The following is a 17,775-nucleotide window of genomic DNA, read 5'->3' as shown; positions in this document are numbered from 1 at the left end:
TTAAACATTTGTTCACAAATATTGTTCTCACATAAAGTTATAGGAATTGGTTATTTTGGGTGGATTTTTCCTTTAACATTCAGTGTTTAACCATACTTGTGGGGACCACAAGTACCCACAAGAATAGTAAACTAACAAAAATTACACCAACGGAAAATGTTGTCGGTCCCCAAGGAAAAAGGCTATTTCTAGGGGGTTTAGGGTTAGAATTTTGGTTAAGTTTAGGAAAAATAGGATTTTGAATGTGAATCAATTGTATGTTCCCACAAGGTTAGTAAAACAAGACAGTGTGTGTGTGACCACAATCAATTAGTCTTTGCCCTAGGGATGAACAGGAATAAAAGTATAGTAAACAAAACATTTGGAACACTTTTTTCTTCAATATATCATTTTATTTAAAATAACGTTACAATTTATTACTCTACATTACATTTTCAAACCAGTTTTTCCTTTTTACATTGGTTAGTAAACCTTCATATATTGTAAGATATAAAAAAACTTCCCATTTGAGTTTCAGTATCAGTTATTAATTCATGTCTTTAGTTTGAGTAAATGCAACACTGCTTTACTTCCAGAACTTGACTTAATGTATATTTAAGTTAGCGCTTGCTTCGCCAAATACCCTACACAAAATAACTGACCCAACAGTGGTGCTAGCACACAACACTATGATTTCCCACAACTTTAATAATTTGCTGAAATAAATTATATGTTTTCAATCGAGAGAAAGTGCATTTTTATCCAAATGACAATTTTGCAATAATTTACAAGTTATGCTGAAGAAGAAACAAGTCTAGGTTTTAATGTGCCTATACTTGCCATCGAACAAAAGCTCTGCTCACCTGAAGCGTAAGGTACAGAAATAAAATGTTTTAACTACACAAAGGCCTACCATGTTATTATTTTAGAACGTCTAGCTCATATGGAAAGAAGTGTGTGATGTCCTTCATCGCTGGGGTGCGTTCAGCAGGGCAGAACATTTTTGAACGTTCAGATAGAAATACAGCATGTAGAATAAACACCCCTCTCTGACATGCAGAATAAGGAGTCATACCAGCTCAATTCATGACATTTCTATCTGCAAAGGTCGACAATGTTTGGCTACTGAAAGCAGCCCTGGAGTGGCGTTGTTCCGTTCAGAAGGGTGGTGTAACTGGACTACAACAGTGTCAAGCTGCTATCAGAGGAGGACACTGACCTTTTAATAATACCACAACAAAAAAGGTACAGGGGTGACTGACCTTTGAAATCCATTCGATAGGGGAGACATGATACTTCTCTTAAAACGGACATTATAGAGATAAAGCAAAGTATGCGCAGGTGACTTGCGCTATTGTCGCTCGGAGCAAATTAGCCAAAGACTTCTTCTTAGTATCACTGGCATCTTGCCGGCTCCTGCTCCCTGTTACCATGACGATGGACCACTGATGACAAGGACACCCCACTATACATACATACAAGTGTGCACCTGTGTATTCGTATGCGCCTCTGTATTCCCAGGGTATAAAAGCTAAGAGAGCACCTGCTACAGCCTAGGGATGTACACCGAAGTCTTGTCAAATGCTTTATCTCAAGGACACATACCATTATGACATTAACATGAATATGTTATACGTGTGAGTCAGTTACGTGGTCTGGGGCGATGTTAGACTAGGCATGCTCAGACAGCGTAGTGCTGCCAAGGCAACCACATCTAGTCTGATGGCAGACCAACCTGGAGTGGAGGAACGGAACACTGGCACCCTGAAAGGAGGCGCGCTCAGGCACACACGCTAGTTGTCGCTGTCCCCTCTCTCAAAACCACACACACGTTCTGGTAGAGCATCTGCTATCTTTATGTCATCCATCTCTAAATTGGCTATTACTCTGGCTGTCAAAACAAATAGGCAGCACCTCAATTGCACATCTTCAGCACTTCTTTCAGAATGCAGCAGTGGCATTTATAACGGACATGCTAGTGTATCGTTTTGTCATTGCCAATTCTCCTTTCGGGAGGCAAGAGTGCAGAACCATGCAATTAAGAATGGTACAATGTTACACCTGTCAAACTTCAGTAATAGCCTTCATTTCAACATAGTTGAGGCATGGAAGGGATGTGGGCTAACCTTATACAGCCTGAAAAGGCTGCAAGGCATAGCTCGCTAGGGGAGGGGAAATACCACCCATCCATCTCTATCTGCACAGCTGTCACCCAGCAAAACCCTCTCTGGGTTGCATCCCAAATGGCACCCTATTACCTATGTAGCCCTATGGGCCCCGGTCAAGAGAAGTACCTCGGGAATTGGGTGCCATTTGGGATGCTGCCTTGAGTCTTTATCTGCTGCCTCAAAACCTAAACCCCCATGGCCACGCCCCAATCAGGCCTACCGCCTTAACAATACTGAGGAAAGACTGGAGACGCATGCTCACACCAGCCTAATACTATAACCATTTGGTTAGGCAAGGTGCAATGAGGGGCAACAGAGAGACAACCTGCATCATAACTGGACCTGCTCGGTCTGCTGTGGCCACGGTCCCACTTGTTAACGCAGGTCACACACACACACCATTTGTCCTCCTGACACAGTTAAACTGCAGAGCAGTACTCAGTGGTGAGTTACAGAGCCCAGGGAAGCAATGTCTACGGAAGGTCCTGAAAGACCTTTCCCTCGCTTGGTCCGCTCAACACTGACTCAGTAGTACCGAGTGGTACTTTAGTAGTACTCTACTGCCCTCTGCTGGTTGCGCTAAGCACTGCACCCGAATACACACACACACACACACACACACACTTCCATTCCCTTTCTCCCAGTCTGTATATGTCGATCAATACTCAGAGTGGGGGAAATATTCACTTCGTTTCTAGTTTCTCTGAACGTTTAGTTCAAGGTTAAGCCTTGACTTCATTGAGTAGATGCAAACACCACTGATGAAAAACCTAATTTTATCTCTGAACTTGGAGATTCTAATGAATTACCAGAACAATTTTAAGGGGATAAATGTTCACACTTTCAGTGGTGGTGAGCTGCCAACAGACATTCTAAACAAGAGTGTATTAGATAGGTTAGAAAATGTGAAAAATAGAGCAAGGATGAGAAGCCAAGGAGGAAGCTCCATTGTCAACTTTCTACACGGTTAGAATAAGAAAGTAATTTCTTGAGCTCTTATATTAATCAATCACTAAAGCAGGTTTTCCTAAAACATAAGTGTACAGTTTTTATGACCATAACCCCTTGCATGTTACTTTTGTCTCCTATTCTTTTGAAAAGCATGAGCTGGCGCACACCCAAAAAAGTTAGAGGTGCTGACTAATGCCGAGTAAACTGTAGACTATAAAAATAGAGTTGCACACACACACTCTCAGTAATTGATTGGGTAAACCACCCAATTAATTACTGGGAGCTTATATACAGATTGTGTGACTATTTTTGTAGCCTATAGCCTCTTAGGCTTTTGACAGATAACCTTTTGTTTCTTACCACCCTTGTCCAAAAAACATAATCTGATTATGTCCTGCAACAGTGAAAACAATGCTATATCCCGTTTAGCATTGCCAGTGACAATGGTGTCCCGCCCACCCTCGATCATGTTTCCCAGCATATCATCTTGTAGTTCAGCAGACCAGAGGCACATTGAAAGCATTGGCCCGGACCAAACGTGTTGCAGAACTGGCCTTCACAATCACTTTGCAGATGCCGGCTGGCTTCCTCGCTGGCGTGTCATCTGTTGATCGCGTCAAGATGTTCCCTTCGTCCAATGGTGTAGCAGGCTGCTGTGAACATTGACCAATCGCACAGTACTGTTCGGTTTCCTCAACCAGTGGGGTGGAAGAACTCAGCTAGTGTCCCGCCCCATGTCAGCGGTGATGCATGGAGGAAAAAATATATGCTGTTCTATGAACATCTAGTAATGACATGTTTTTTTTTTCCTTCATTGCTTGTCGTCTATCTGCGAATTCCTGGGTTTGTGTGATACATTAAAAAACTAAAAATAAATAAATTGGTTTCCGGTTTCTGGAGTGAATCGCCTCAGTTCTCTTTTTTTGTTTCTTTTGCAGATGGCATTCTCGGTTGTGATGGCGTGAGTGGACCGATTCTGGTGGAGTATTTAGGATGTGGCGATCTCGCCCCCTAGATGGCGCCATCCCTTCTGTGTCTCCAGAGCAGGGAGATATTCTAGAATAGAGAGAAGGTTCAAGAAACCAAACTCAACCGCTCACTTCCTGACCAGTAAAGCTGCAGATAGAAATGTAACAATCAGAGCAGACAGTGTCCAATGTTCACTCTACACTTCTGCCTTTGCTGTTCATTTGCCTTTGATGTGCTTCACCTTTCCTGTTCATTTGCTGTCCACTTTCCTTTGCCATTAATATTACTTTGCTGTTCACTTTTCTCCCCTGTTAATTTGCCTTTACTGGTCACTTTGCATCTGGCTTTAATATTCCTTTGCTGTTAATTTGCCTTTGCTGTATCAGACTCTCCCACAGGGTAAATACCTATCAGTCTGTGTCTATTCATCTTTGTGAAGTGACCTTGATGTGGATCACATGGCTGCTGTTCTTTTATGCCCATAAGCATACACCTGTATTTGTGCTCCTGTACACCTCACCTCAGAAGATAATTAACTTTGTTCTGTTCTCACTCATTCTTACCTATTGGGAGTGTTGGACTTGGGTGCTTTAAGCTTTTATGACACTGAGTATAGTGGACTGTTAAAACTCGTAAAATCTTTCTCTCTCACACATCCACCATGTACTTACTGGAAACAGCAGCATTGTGAAGGGTTCATGTGGTTTATGTTGGACAAGGCTGACAGGATCTTCCCAGACCACACTTACCATTGTTACTGCAGTTCTGGTTGTCTTTGTCAGAGGCCTCTTTTTCAACCTAAAATGTGGATAGGGAAAGGAGAAAAGTGTGAGACAAGAACCATCGGCAGAGAGAGGTGAAAATTGACATTTAGACTGCCTAATGTTGTAAAATCCATTGTCTAAAACTCTTGGGCCAGTAACTGAAAGGTCGCTGGTTTGAATACCTGAACCAACAAGGTGAAAAATCTGTCTGTGCCCTTAAGCACTTAACCCCAATTTTCTCCAGGGGTGCCGTACTACTATGGCTGACCCTGTAACACATTTCACTGCACCTATCCAGTGTATGTGACAATAAAACATGTATTTTTATATAACATTGTAAGACAATGGCTGTGTCCCAAATGGCTTCCTGTTCAGGGATTTTGCATAATTTAGTGGGTTTAATTGGTCCATGGGTATCCGTTAGTTGTTATGTATCGTATTTATCACACGCACAGCATACAGAGCCTAATTTGAGAAGCGGGAAATAGCCTATCACCTGTCAGACAACGTGAGAGCGCCTAAAAAAAGACAGTACTGGAGTGAAACGTGCTTTTATAAGCCCAACAATTCTAAATGCAATCGCGTGTTAAAAACTTTGATGGCCACGATTAAAAAGGACTACCATTTTTATTTCTAAATTTCAACTCATAATTCGAGTGCTCCTTCCATTCGCCATTTGAGTGCATAGGCTATAGTCAACGATAGGCACCACTTTGAAATGTGAGCTTGAGGCAGTATAATAATTTAAACCCTGAACGTTTTACTTTCTTAATGAGGTACAGTGGGGGAAAAAAATATTTGATCCCCTGCTGATTTTGTACGTTTGCCCACTGACAAAGAAAGGATCAGTCTATAATTTTAATGGTAGGTTTATTTGAACAGTGAGAGACAGAATACCAACAAAAACATGCAGAAAAACGCATGTCAGAAATGTTATAAATTGATTTGCATTTTAATGAGGGAAATAAGTATTTCACTCCCTCTCAATCAGAAAGATTTCTGGCTCCCAGGTGTCTTTTATACAGGTAACAAGCTGAGATTAGGAGCACAGTCTTAAAGGGAGTGCTCCTAACCACAGCTTGTTACCTGTAAAAAAGACACCTGTCCACAGAAGCAATCAATCAATCAGATTCCAAACTCTCCGCCAAGACCAAAGAGCTCTCCAAGGATGTCAGGGACAAGATTGTAGACCTACACAAGGCTGGAATGGCCTACAAGACCATCGCCAAGCAGCTTGGTGAAAAGGTGACAACAGTTGGTGCAATTATTCGCAAATGGAAGAAACACAAAAGAACTGTCAATATCCCTCGGCCTGGGGCTCCATGCAAGATCTCTCCTTGTGGAGTTGCAATAATCATGAGAACGGTGAGGAATCAGCCCAGAACTACACGGGAGGATCTTGTCAATGATCTCAAGGCAGCTGGGACCATAGTCACCAAGAAAACAATTGGTAACACACTACGCCGTGAAGGACTGAAATCCTGCAGCGCCCGCAAGGTCCCCCTGCTCAAGATACATATACATGCCCATCTGAAGTTTGCCAATGAACATCTGAATGACTCAGAGGACAACTGGTGAAAGTGTTGTGGTCAGATGAGACCAAAATGGAGCTCTTTGACATCAACTCAACTCGCCGTGTTTGGAGGAGGAGGAATGCTGCCTATGACCCCAAGAACACCATCTCCACCGTCAAACATGGAGGTGGAAACATTATGCTTTGGGGGTGTTTTTCTGCTAAGGGGACATGACAACTTCACCGCATCAAAGGGATGATGGACGGGGCCATGTACCGTCAAATCTTGGGTGAGAACCTCCTTCCCTCAGCCAGGGCATTGAAAATGGGTCGTGGATGGGTATTCCAGCATGAAAATGACACAAAACACACGGCCAAGGCAACAAAGGAGTGGCTCAAGAAGAAGCACATTAAGGTCCTGGAGTGGCCTAGCCAGTCTCCAGACCTTAATTAATCCCATAGAAAATCTGTGGATGGAGCTGAAGGTTCGAGTTGCCAAACATCAGCCTCGAAACCTTAATGACTTGGAGAAGATCTGCAAAGAGGAGTGGGACAAAATCCCTCCTGAGATGTGTGCAAACCTGGTGGCCAACTACAAGAAACGTCTGACCTCTGTGATTGCAAACAAGGGTTTTGCCACCAAGTACTAAGTCATGTTTTGCAGAGGGGTCAAATACTTATTTCCCTCATTAAAATGCATATCATTTTATAACATTTTTGACATGCGTTTTTCTGGATTTTTTAGTTGTTATTCTGTCTCTCACTGTTCAAATAAACCTACCATTAAAATGATAGACTGATCATTTCTTTGTAAGTGGGCAAACGTACAAAATCAGCAGGGGATCAAATACTTTTTCCCCCCACTGTATGTCTTACCTTGCTTCAAAGTAGCCTAGCAAAAACGTGGAGGCAATTATTTATAAAGACTTCCTAATGCCAATAACCATAATTTCTCTACTGTTCTATTGGTTTTCATATCAACTTTCTCTCGTTGTCCTGGCACCAAAGGCACAATCCTAGTCATATTAGCAACCAATCCTAGTTGTTGCATATTTAGATTCCCCCTTTTTCTGAGTTTAACAGATTTTCATCTGTCACATTTTCTAAATTGAATTTAACCTTATTTACACATATGGAACCGCTCGCATTTGGTGCGCTGATTAAAACTGAGCTGTCCCACAAATCGCATTTTGGCAAATGACGTTTCATTAGCTGCTTCATTACAGGAGTTGCATGTTCAACAATGTTCCCTCTAAGCTGCGTGCGGTTCCACCTTGGACTGCCACGCAGAAGAAATATGAGCCAGCGCAGAGAAGCACGAGATTGAACTTCACTCAACTTTCTACAATTTTCCCCTTTAGTTAACACACAACGTTTCGCTCTTCTGTGGCAATTGTGATCGAATCAACGCAATTTTAGCCAGTTTCAATGTAACATACTGAAACAAAACAAACTACGCAAGATTTAGTATGCAAAACTAACTGCAAGAGATTTTCTAGTAGGCAGAGCACATTGGAATAGGATTCTATTGCATTGACAGGCACGACTCAGGGCCCATACTCTACACAGACCGGTGCGCCATAACCAATCAGAGCTGCAGTAGGCCTCTATATGCAAATAGCCATTGCCATATATGGATCTGTGCCATTCACATTGAACTGGACTGTGTTTAGGCTACAGAGTATGAGTGATCGCGAGTAGATGCCTTGTTTCGAGATCAAAGTGAAAGCTGCATGTAGCCACGTCTGCACATTTGTTCATATTCTTTGCTAGTTAGTGAGTTATTAGCTCAGTTATAGTTCATTTCTAGTCAACAATGGTGAAGTAGTTGCTTCCAACAAGAACACAAAATGTGTGCATTTCTAGCCATCTTAGAAAGGCAAGTCAAGTAAAGACCTTTTTTACGTCTTAAAAGGGAAGTGTTGTATTTCAGACGGTCTTGAATAAGCTAAGCAGCCAACAGGCAGAGGGTAGCATAATTTGATTTTCTGTAATAATGGTATGGGAATAATAATAAATTGTATTTTGTAGATTGGTTTCTTGCATCAAAGAACATTTTCAGTCACCTTGTCTGAAGGACAAGTGGATAAACAATGCATGGTGTTTTTCTCCAAAAGTCCCATGGAATGTAGGCACTGAACACCACATATTAGCTGTTCTTTCATTCAGCCTACAGTAGCAGCCATTTCCATGTTAAAATGTAATGGGATGCATTTTCTCCATTGTTTTTTATGGTACGCCACTCTGGTAGGCCGACATCATGATCAAATAGCCACATTAGCATAGTTGGCCACTGTTAAAACTAACTTAAACAATAAACGCAAGCCGGAAGTGGCACAGAATTTTCACACCGTTCAAGTTTTCGCTCAGCGGCTGTGAAATTTCCTGTCTGAGTTAACATTTATGTTCAATAATAGGCTATAGCCTTTTGACTGTAAGACTTGCTATTGTTGCATGTTTCCATTAAGTTCGTAATGAAAAATGGCCATTCCTTGTATGCATGCATAGAATTTTCCAACTGTGCTCATTGCCACACCCCCTGCCTAAACCCCTTTTTGATTCCGTAAAAAAACCTGTTATTCCCTATATTAGTGCACTACTTTTGACCAGGGGCCTCACTTATAAACCGTGCATACATACAAAATATACCCCAAAATGTGCATGAGCCAGTTCACACAAAAGTTGGAATTTTAACTTTACGTATGTGCTCACCTCCCTGCAAACTTTAGACCATGTGTACGCACATCTACTAGTGGTTGAAATATTGTATTGCAAGCTGGCAAGTAAGTATTTTGTGCAAATGGAGGATATGATGAAAAGGTTATCCATAAAAAAACTAAAATATTAACAAGAATGCAACCATTTGCCATTTGTGAGAAGAGCAAAAATCTGTGTTTTATATTGAGAATCTACAGAAGATCTCAATATATTTTGATTTGTTTAAGACGTGATTCCATATCTGTTATTTCTTCACTATTCTACAATGCAGAAAACAGTATAAATGAAGACCCTGGAATGAGTAGGTGTGTTCAAACCTTTGACTGGAATCTTTTCTGGCCGTAACGGGTTCATATTCCCGAAGGAGCCCTACAACAAATTACCATGCACATCTCATTTAATTGTAAATAGATAGGCTATATATATATATATATATTTCAAGTTTTGCGTGGTTTATAATACCAGTATACATTCGAATTGAACAGCTGATCTTTCACATTGAAGTAGGCCTATGTATCAAGTTTTTCATTGTTCCAGATAGAGCATAAATTACTGCTAAAGATTAGAACTTTCTGCCAACACAGTCAATAGACCAGTATCTTATATAAAATATTTGACAGTACTGGTAGGCAGTATTGCTGTTCGATAGGAGCGCAACATCATTGCCCAATTAATCTCAGAGCCTAGACCAAGGCAGGACATATCAACCCGATAATAATCTATTGATAAACTAAATATTGAACCACAATTCGTTTTTTGTTGTTGCATACAGCAAATAAAGGGCGTTATTGTCACCATAAAATGTGAATGTAGGCGTTTTCCAGGCGGAGTTTTATTGCTCGTTCACAGTTTTACGACAATGCTGATTTAGAACGGGAACCATGCAATTTAAATGTAAATTGTGAAATTCACGCAACAGTTATGAGGCCCTATAGCCCTACGGGCCCTTGTCAACTGTAGTGCACTATAAAGAGAATAGGGTGCCATTTGGGATACATACAATTAGTTGTGTATTGGAGAAGGAAGGGTGTGACTCTTACCTGTTTCCTCCACTTGAGCTCACAGAAGACCCTCTCGAAGCACTCGTGCATATAGTTGAACTGGGGAGAGACGACACTCACTTTGTTAGAAGAAACTGCTCCAAATCTATTTTTTCATCAACAATGTCTATGTCCCAAAAATTGCACCCTATTCCCAGAGCCCTTGTCAAAAGTAGTATGCCATTTGGGACAGACTCCACTCTCAATTTCTATATCCTGTTGTATTCCATTAATGGCTGGCTATCTTAACCCAGCGTTTTATGTGGGCTGTCCAAGTGTGTTTTGTCTGTTGTGTATTGTAGACTCACGTATGGTGTGAAGATCTTGACCCAGCGAGGTTTCTTCTCCCCCCTGGCGTACTCAAAGCAGAACGCCATGCCCTCCTCGTCAGTGTCCCAGCGCTGCATCTCCGCCCACTCAAACGATATCACCTGGTTCTGATGAAGCAGAAGAGAGAATGGTAAGTACCCACACAGTATGAGCCAGTGTGTACACACTCAAATGTTTTTCCTTTTGTTGTGTGTGTGATAGAAGCGCCGCACACACACCATAAAGTCAGTGTACTCGTACTCCAATCTCACTCACCTCAAGCGTGCCGTCCTCTGTGCAGGCGTGCAGCTTGAAGTGGTGCATGCTGATGGCCGTGATGACGTGGCCCTTCCTCCGGGAGTCACAGGAGCAGTGGGGGAACATGACCTCATTGTATCCCTCACAGGAGCGCAGCAGACTCAGATACTGACAGACACAAGACAACAGACCTCCATCAACCACACAGGTAGACACCAAACAGGAACGTACACATACAATATACACATTAATACATCTAAACATTATGTCAGCAATGGACAGATAACAGCGACACTGTACACACTCACACTGTACGTTATGAGATGCTTTTATCGAAAGTGACTTAGTCATCCGTGCATACAAGCGCCATGCTCTACCAACTAAGCTACAGAGGACCACTTGCAATGGGAAGAGAATAGAAACAAGAGACTAGAAAAAGGGACTAACCATGGCCATCTTGCGCTGTTCTGCCAGTTTTGTCAGCTGGTAAGACTTGTCTTCTGTTTTGATGAATCCCTTTTTCACGTCATCCAATGCCTTAGCAGACAGAGAAAGGGGCTTTTGTTAGAGACCACATTTCATCTAAACTAGCAAAGAGCAGTGGCACGCAGGTGTAATCTCATTCAAACTGACCACGGATCAGTATTGACACAGTAGGCTACCACTGACTCAGGACCAGTAAGAGTCACCCAGAAATGTTTCCGCTACAGACAGAATCTCAAAGCTCTTGAAAAGCAAAACAAACAAAATAAAACGTATAGCTAGCTATATGACAGAGTAGGTCTGGAACAATGTTACCTCCATTTTTTGGGGCCCTGAGCAAATTTCAGGTCTGCTGAGTGCAAACCTGAACTACGTGAAAATTCTGTGCAACTTCTGGCACGCGTTCACTGTGAACACAGAGGATGTACCCGCTTTAAGTTACAGTTAAGTTGGCTACTGTGGCTATTTAATCAATGTAGATCTACCAGTGGCCTACCATCAAAAACAATGGAGAAAAATGCATCCCATAACATTATAACATGGAAATAGCTGTTCTATCATTCTGCCTACAGTAGCACCAAATGTGTGGTGTTCAATGTAGGCCTACATTACATGAGACTTTCGAAAAAAATGACCATGCACATCTCATTTAATTGGACATAGTAAATATATATATTTTAGTTTTGCAATATCATAGACAGAGTGGTTTATAATACCGGTATAAATTCGAATTTAACAGCTGAGCTTTTACATTGAATTAGGCCTATGTATCAAATGTTTTATTGTCATGTGCACAAGTAACCTACAGTGAAATGCCTTTGCTTGCCCTATCCCAACAATGCAGTAATGAATATAAGTAGTACTATAAAAAAATGCATACAAATGTCAAGTAGAACAAAAACACAAGAAATAGAACTGTAACTAATACATATAAACTCAGCAAAAAAAGATATGTCCTCTCACTGTCAACTGCGTTTATTTTCAGCAAACTTAACATGTGTAAATATTTGTATGAACATAACAAGATTCAACAACTGAGACATAAACTGAACAAGTTCCACAGACATGTGACGAACAGAAATGGAATAATGTGTCCCTGAGCAAAGGTGGGGTCAAAATCAAAAGTAACAGTCAGTATCTGGTGTGGCCACCAGCTGCATTAAGTACGGCAGCATCTCCTCCTCATGGACTGCACCAGATTTGCCAGCTCTTGCTGTGAGATGTTACCGTACTCTTCTATCAAGGCACCTGCAAGTTCCCGGACATTTCTGGTGGGAATGGCCCTGGCCTTCACCCTCCGATCCAACAGGTCCCAGACGTGCTCAATGGGATTGAGATCCGGGCTCTTCGCTGGCCATGGCAGAACACTGACATTCCTGTCTTGCAAGAAATCATGCACACAACGTGCAGTATGGCTGGTGGCACTGTCATGCTGGAGGGTCATGTCAGGATGAGCCTGCAGGAAGGGTACCACATGAGGGAGGAGGATGTCTTCCCTGTAACGCAGTGTTGAGATTGCTTGCAATGACAACAAGCTCAGTCCGATGATGCTGTGACACATCGCCCCAGACCATGACGGACCCTCCACCTCCAAATCGCTCCCGCTCCAGAGTACAGGCCTTGGTGTAACGCTCATTCCTTCGACAATAAACGCGAATCCGGCCATCACCCCTGCTGAGACAAAACTGCGACTCGTCAGTGAAGAGCACTTTTTGCCAGTCCTGTCTGGTCCAGCGACGGTGGGTTTGTGCCCATAGGCGACGTTGTAGCCGGTGATGTCTGGTGAGGACCTGCCTTACAACGGGCCTACAAGCCCTCAGTCCAGCCTCTCTCAGCCTATTGCGGACAGTCTGAGCACTGATGGAGGGATTGCGCATTCCTGGTGTAACTCAGGCAGTTGTTGTTGCCATCCTGTACCTGTCCGCAGGTGTGATGTTCGGATGTACCGATCCTGTGCAGGTGTTGTTACACATGGTCTGCCACTGCGAGGACGATCAGCTGTCTGTCCTGTCTCCCTGCAGCGCTGTCTAAGGCGTCTCACAGTACGGACATTGCAATTTATTGCCCTGACCACATCTGCAGTCCTCATGCCTCCTAGCAGCATGCCTAAGGCACGTTCACGCAGATGAGCAGGGACCCTGGGCATCTTTCTTTTGGTGTTTTTCAGAGTCAGTAGAAAGGCCTCTTTAGTGTCCTACGTTTTCATAACTGTGTCCTTAATTGCCTACCGTCTGTAAGCTGCTAGTGTCTTAACAACCGTTCCACAGGTGCATGTTCATTAATTGTTTATGGTTCATTGAACAAGCAGTGTTTAAACCCTTTACAATGAAGATCTGTGAAGTTATATGGATTTTTACTAATTATCTTTGAAAGACAGGGTCCTAAAAAAGGGACGTTTCATTTTTTGCTGAGTTATATATATATATATATATATATATATATATATTCACCTTTATTTAACTAGGCAAGTCACTTAAGAACAAAGTCGGAAGTTTACATAGACCTTAGCCAAGTACATTTAAACTCAGTGTTTCACAATTCCTGACATTTAATCCTAGTGAAAAGTCCCTGTCTTTGGTCAGTTAGGATCACCACTTTATTTTAAAGAATGTGAAATGTCAGAATAATAGTAGAGAAAATGATTTATTTCAGCTTTTATTTATTTCATCACATTCCCAGTGGGTCAAAAGTTTACATACACTCAATTAGTATTTGGTAGAATTGCCTTTAAATTGTTGAACTTGGGTCAAACATTTCAGGTAGCCTTCCACAAGCTTCCCACAATAAGTTGAATTTTGGCCCATTCCTCCTGACAGAGCTGGTGTAACCGAGTCAGGTTTGTAGGCCTCCTTGCTCGCACACGCCTTTTCAGTTCTGCCCACAAATTTTCTATAGGACTGAGATTAGAGCTTTGTGATGGCCACTCCAATACCTTGACTTTATTGTCCTTAAGCCATTTTCATTGTTGGAAAAATGACTTTTGTCATGCACAAAGTAAATGTCCTAACAGACTTGCAAAAACTCTAGTTTCTTAACAAGAAATTTGTGGAGTGGTTGAAAAATGAATTTTAATGACTCCAACCTAAGTGTATGCAAACTTCCAACTTCAACTGTACAATGACGGCCTTCTCCAGCCAATCCCGGACAAAGCTGGGCCAATTTTGCACCACCCTATGGTACTCCCAATCACAACCGGATGTGATACAGCCTGGATTCGAACCAGGGACTGTAGTGATGCTTCTTGCACTGAGATGCAGCGACTTAGACCGCTGCGCCACTCAAACAGGCCTACTGCAGCTCTGATTGGTTATGGCGCACCGGTCTGTGTAGAGTACGGGCCTGAGTCGTGCCTGTCAATGCAATAGAATTTTACCCTAATGAGCTCTGCCGACAAGAAAATCTCTTGCAGTTAGTTTTGCATACTTCGTTTTGTTTCGGTATGTTACATTGAGAGTGGCTAATATTGCATTGATTTGAGCACAATTCCCACAGTAGAGCAAAATGTTGATAGTGTTAACTAAAGGAGAAAACTCTAGAAAGTTGAGTGAAGTTCAATCTCATGCTTCTCTGAACGGGCTCATATTTCTTCTGCACGGCAGTCCGAAGGGGAGCTGCGCGAAAGCTTAGAGGGAACATTGGTCTGGACTACAACAATTGTCAGCCAGATTTGAAAGTTTAAAGTATTTTAAGCCTCCAACAGATAGTTGGAATGACAGTCAAGAGAGAGCTCTTACCTGGTGGAAGCAGTAGTGAACGGCCAGAGGTTTGTCCCTGAGCAGCTCCTCCTCCTGAGAGGTGAAGAGCCACTTGCGGAGGGCCAGACAGGTACCCGGCACGGCCGATGTGTAGTTCTGCACGTACAACTTGTGGGGGAACTCGTTGGGGGCCAGTTTTCTCACTAGGGAAAGGGGGAAAGGAGGTTAAGGGCACGTCTCAATAGACTAGAGGTTTCACCTTCCTGTCATCAGCACAGATCTGGAGAAACACAGGCTGTGAGGAGACGGCATGGCGGAAACATGTTTTGGTGACTACTTTCATTTCAATTTCTCTGTGTTTGAAGATCAATGCAGTTGAAGGGATAGAGACATGGAGAGGAAGCCACTTCAGACTACTGAGATGCAACTGTACTGATCAGAAGAGTAAAGGTGAAAGGGTGAAGGTGGTCGGTACATGGACTAGCTATGGACTCCAGAGGAATTAATGAATAAACAGATGAATGGTCTTACCAAAGGAGTGGTTGATGACTTCAAAGAGGGCAAAGTAGCTGGCCATGATGCTGTCCATACCAACCTTCATCACTAAAGCCTGGGGGGTGGAGAGAGGGAAAGTACAGTGGCGGCCCATCAGTTATTGATAGTAAAGCACCATTCAGTCACATAAGAGCTATGCATGCATTGATATTGATCTAGTGTTATACACTCTGGTCCTATGAGTGCAAACTTTGTCCCAGCATTAACCCACCAGATGATTCAACTAACCAGGGTCTTGATGATTTCATTAATATTTCCATTGTTCGTCTGTCCTTATGTTTAGTGTACTTTTATGTACACTTATTTTAATGTGAGATTTTATTATTTTTATCCTGCAGATTTTCTTGTGCATGTAAAGTGACTTTGGGTGTCTTGAAAAGCGCTTAAAATAAAATGTATTATTAATATAGAAGTTGATTGGTTGAATCAGGGGTGTATTTAGAGGTGTACTGACAGTTAGAAATAGAATGAAGAGCTGACGAGTCCCCATCATATCTGACACAGCAATCATATCAACATTTCTATCTGAAAGGTCTGTAATGTTACGGTCTCTCGAACACGGCCCACGTGTCTCAGAGTAGGATCGCTGATCACGGATCAGTTATGACTTTCATATCATAATAAGACCGGTAGGACGTGATCCTAGATCAGCACACCTACTTTGAGATGCTTTGTGAATACAGGCCACGCAGGTCCCAGGTATTGCAGCGCTGGGTTGTAAAGAAAGCCAGTACACACTGTTGCCCTCTAGGCAGGACTTTCCATTTTTTTTCTCCAATGTCATTGGTAGCACTGGTGCTCCCGACTTAAAAAGAAAAGCTAGGAGCACAACAAAATGTACAAGCACCAGAAAATATATACTGCTCAAAAAAATAAAGGGAACACTTAAACAACACAATGTAACTCCAAGTCAATCACACTTATGTGAAATCAAACTGTCCACTTAGGAAGCAACACTGATTGACAATAAAGTTCACATGCTGTTGTGCAAATGGAATAGACAACAGGTGGAAATTATAGGCAATAAGCAAGACACCCCCAATAAAGGAGTGGTTCTGCAGGTGGAGACCACAGACCACTTCTCAGTTCCTATGCTTCCTGGCTGATGTTTTGGTCACTTTTGAATGCTGGCGGTGCTTTCACTCTAGTGGTAGCATGAGACGGAGTCTACAACCCACACAAGTGGCTCAGGTAGTGCAGCTCATCCAGGATGGCACATCAATGCGAGCTGTGGCAAGAAGGTTTGCTGTGTCTGTCAGCGAAGTGTCCAGAGCATGGAGGCGCTACCAGGAGACAGGCCAGTACATCAGGAGATGTGGAGGAGGCCGTAGGAGGGCAACAACCCAGCAGCAGGACCGCTACCTCCGCCTTTGTGCAAGGAGGAGCACTGCCAGAGCCCTGCAAAATGACCTCCAGCAGGCCACAAATGTGCATGTGTCTGCTCAAATGGTCAGAAACAGACTCCATGAGGGTGGTATGAGGGCCCGACGTCCACAGGTGGGGGTTGTGCTTACAGCCCAACACCGTGCAGGACGTTTGGCATTTGCCAGAGAACACCAAGATTGGCAAATTCGCCACTGGCGTCCTGTGCTCTTCACAGATGAAAGCAGGTTCACACTGAGCACGTGACAGACGTGACAGAGTCTGGAGACGCCGTGGAGAACGTTCTGCTGCCTGCAACATCCTCCAGCATGACCGGTTTGGCGATGGTTCAGTCATGGTGTGGGGTGGCATTTCTTTGGGGGGCCGCACAGCCCTCCATGTGCTCGCCAGAGGTAGCCTGACTGCCATGAGGTACCGAGATGAGATCCTCAGACCCCTTGTGAGACCATATGCTGGTGCGGTTGGCCCTGGGTTCCTCCTAATTCAAGACAATGCTAGACCTCATGTGGCTGGAGTGTGTCAGCAGATCCTGCAAGAGGAAGGCATTGATGCTATGGACTGGCCCGCCCGTTCCCCAGACCTGAATCCAATTGAGCACATCTGGGACATCATGTCTCACTCCATCCACCAACGCCACGTTGCACCACAGACTGTCCAGGAGTTGGCGGATGCTTTAGTCCAGGTCTGGGAGGAGATCCCTCAGGAGAGCATCCGCCACCTCATCAGGAGCATGCCCAGGCGTTGTAGGGAGGTCATTCGGGCACATGGAGGCCACACACACTACTGAGCCTCATTTTGACTTGTTTTAAGGACATTACATCAAAGTTGGATCAGCCTGTAGTATGGTTTTCCACTTTAATTTTGAGTGTGACTCCAAATCCGGACTTCCATGGGTTGATAAATTGGATTTCCATTGATTATTTTTGTGTGATTTTGTTGTCAGCACATTCAACTATGCAAAGAAAAAAGTATTTAATAAGATTATTTATT

At 43.0% G+C, this 17,775-nt stretch overlaps 1 protein-coding gene across 2 annotated transcripts in view; it reads right to left on the bottom strand.

The window, feature by feature from the left end:
- Window positions 1-370: 370 nt before the first annotated feature.
- Window positions 371-17,775, bottom strand: part of LOC106588177 (sorting nexin-27) — a 58,701-nt gene continuing 41,296 nt past the window's right edge. Inside the window, exons 6-13 of one of the 2 annotated variants that reach the window (XM_014176902.2) lie at window positions 15,379-15,457; window positions 14,887-15,050; window positions 11,117-11,206; window positions 10,688-10,837; window positions 10,411-10,539; window positions 10,103-10,162; window positions 4,817-4,865; window positions 371-4,214 (exon numbers count right to left, since the gene is read on the bottom strand). In XM_014176902.2, the coding sequence (XP_014032377.1) occupies window positions 4,195-4,214; window positions 4,817-4,865; window positions 10,103-10,162; window positions 10,411-10,539; window positions 10,688-10,837; window positions 11,117-11,206; window positions 14,887-15,050; window positions 15,379-15,457 (741 nt within the window). In that variant the 3' untranslated portion in view covers window positions 371-4,194. The remainder of the gene's footprint in view (window positions 4,215-4,816; window positions 4,866-10,102; window positions 10,163-10,410; window positions 10,540-10,687; window positions 10,838-11,116; window positions 11,207-14,886; window positions 15,051-15,378; window positions 15,458-17,775) is intronic. The other variant, XM_014176901.2, reaches the window with a different exon arrangement.

This window comes from Salmo salar, chromosome ssa27 (assembly GCF_905237065.1).
Source record: "Salmo salar chromosome ssa27, Ssal_v3.1, whole genome shotgun sequence".
In the NCBI taxonomy this organism is placed as follows: Eukaryota; Metazoa; Chordata; class Actinopteri; order Salmoniformes; family Salmonidae; genus Salmo; species Salmo salar.
This window is presented reverse-complemented; position numbering and strand designations above follow the sequence as displayed.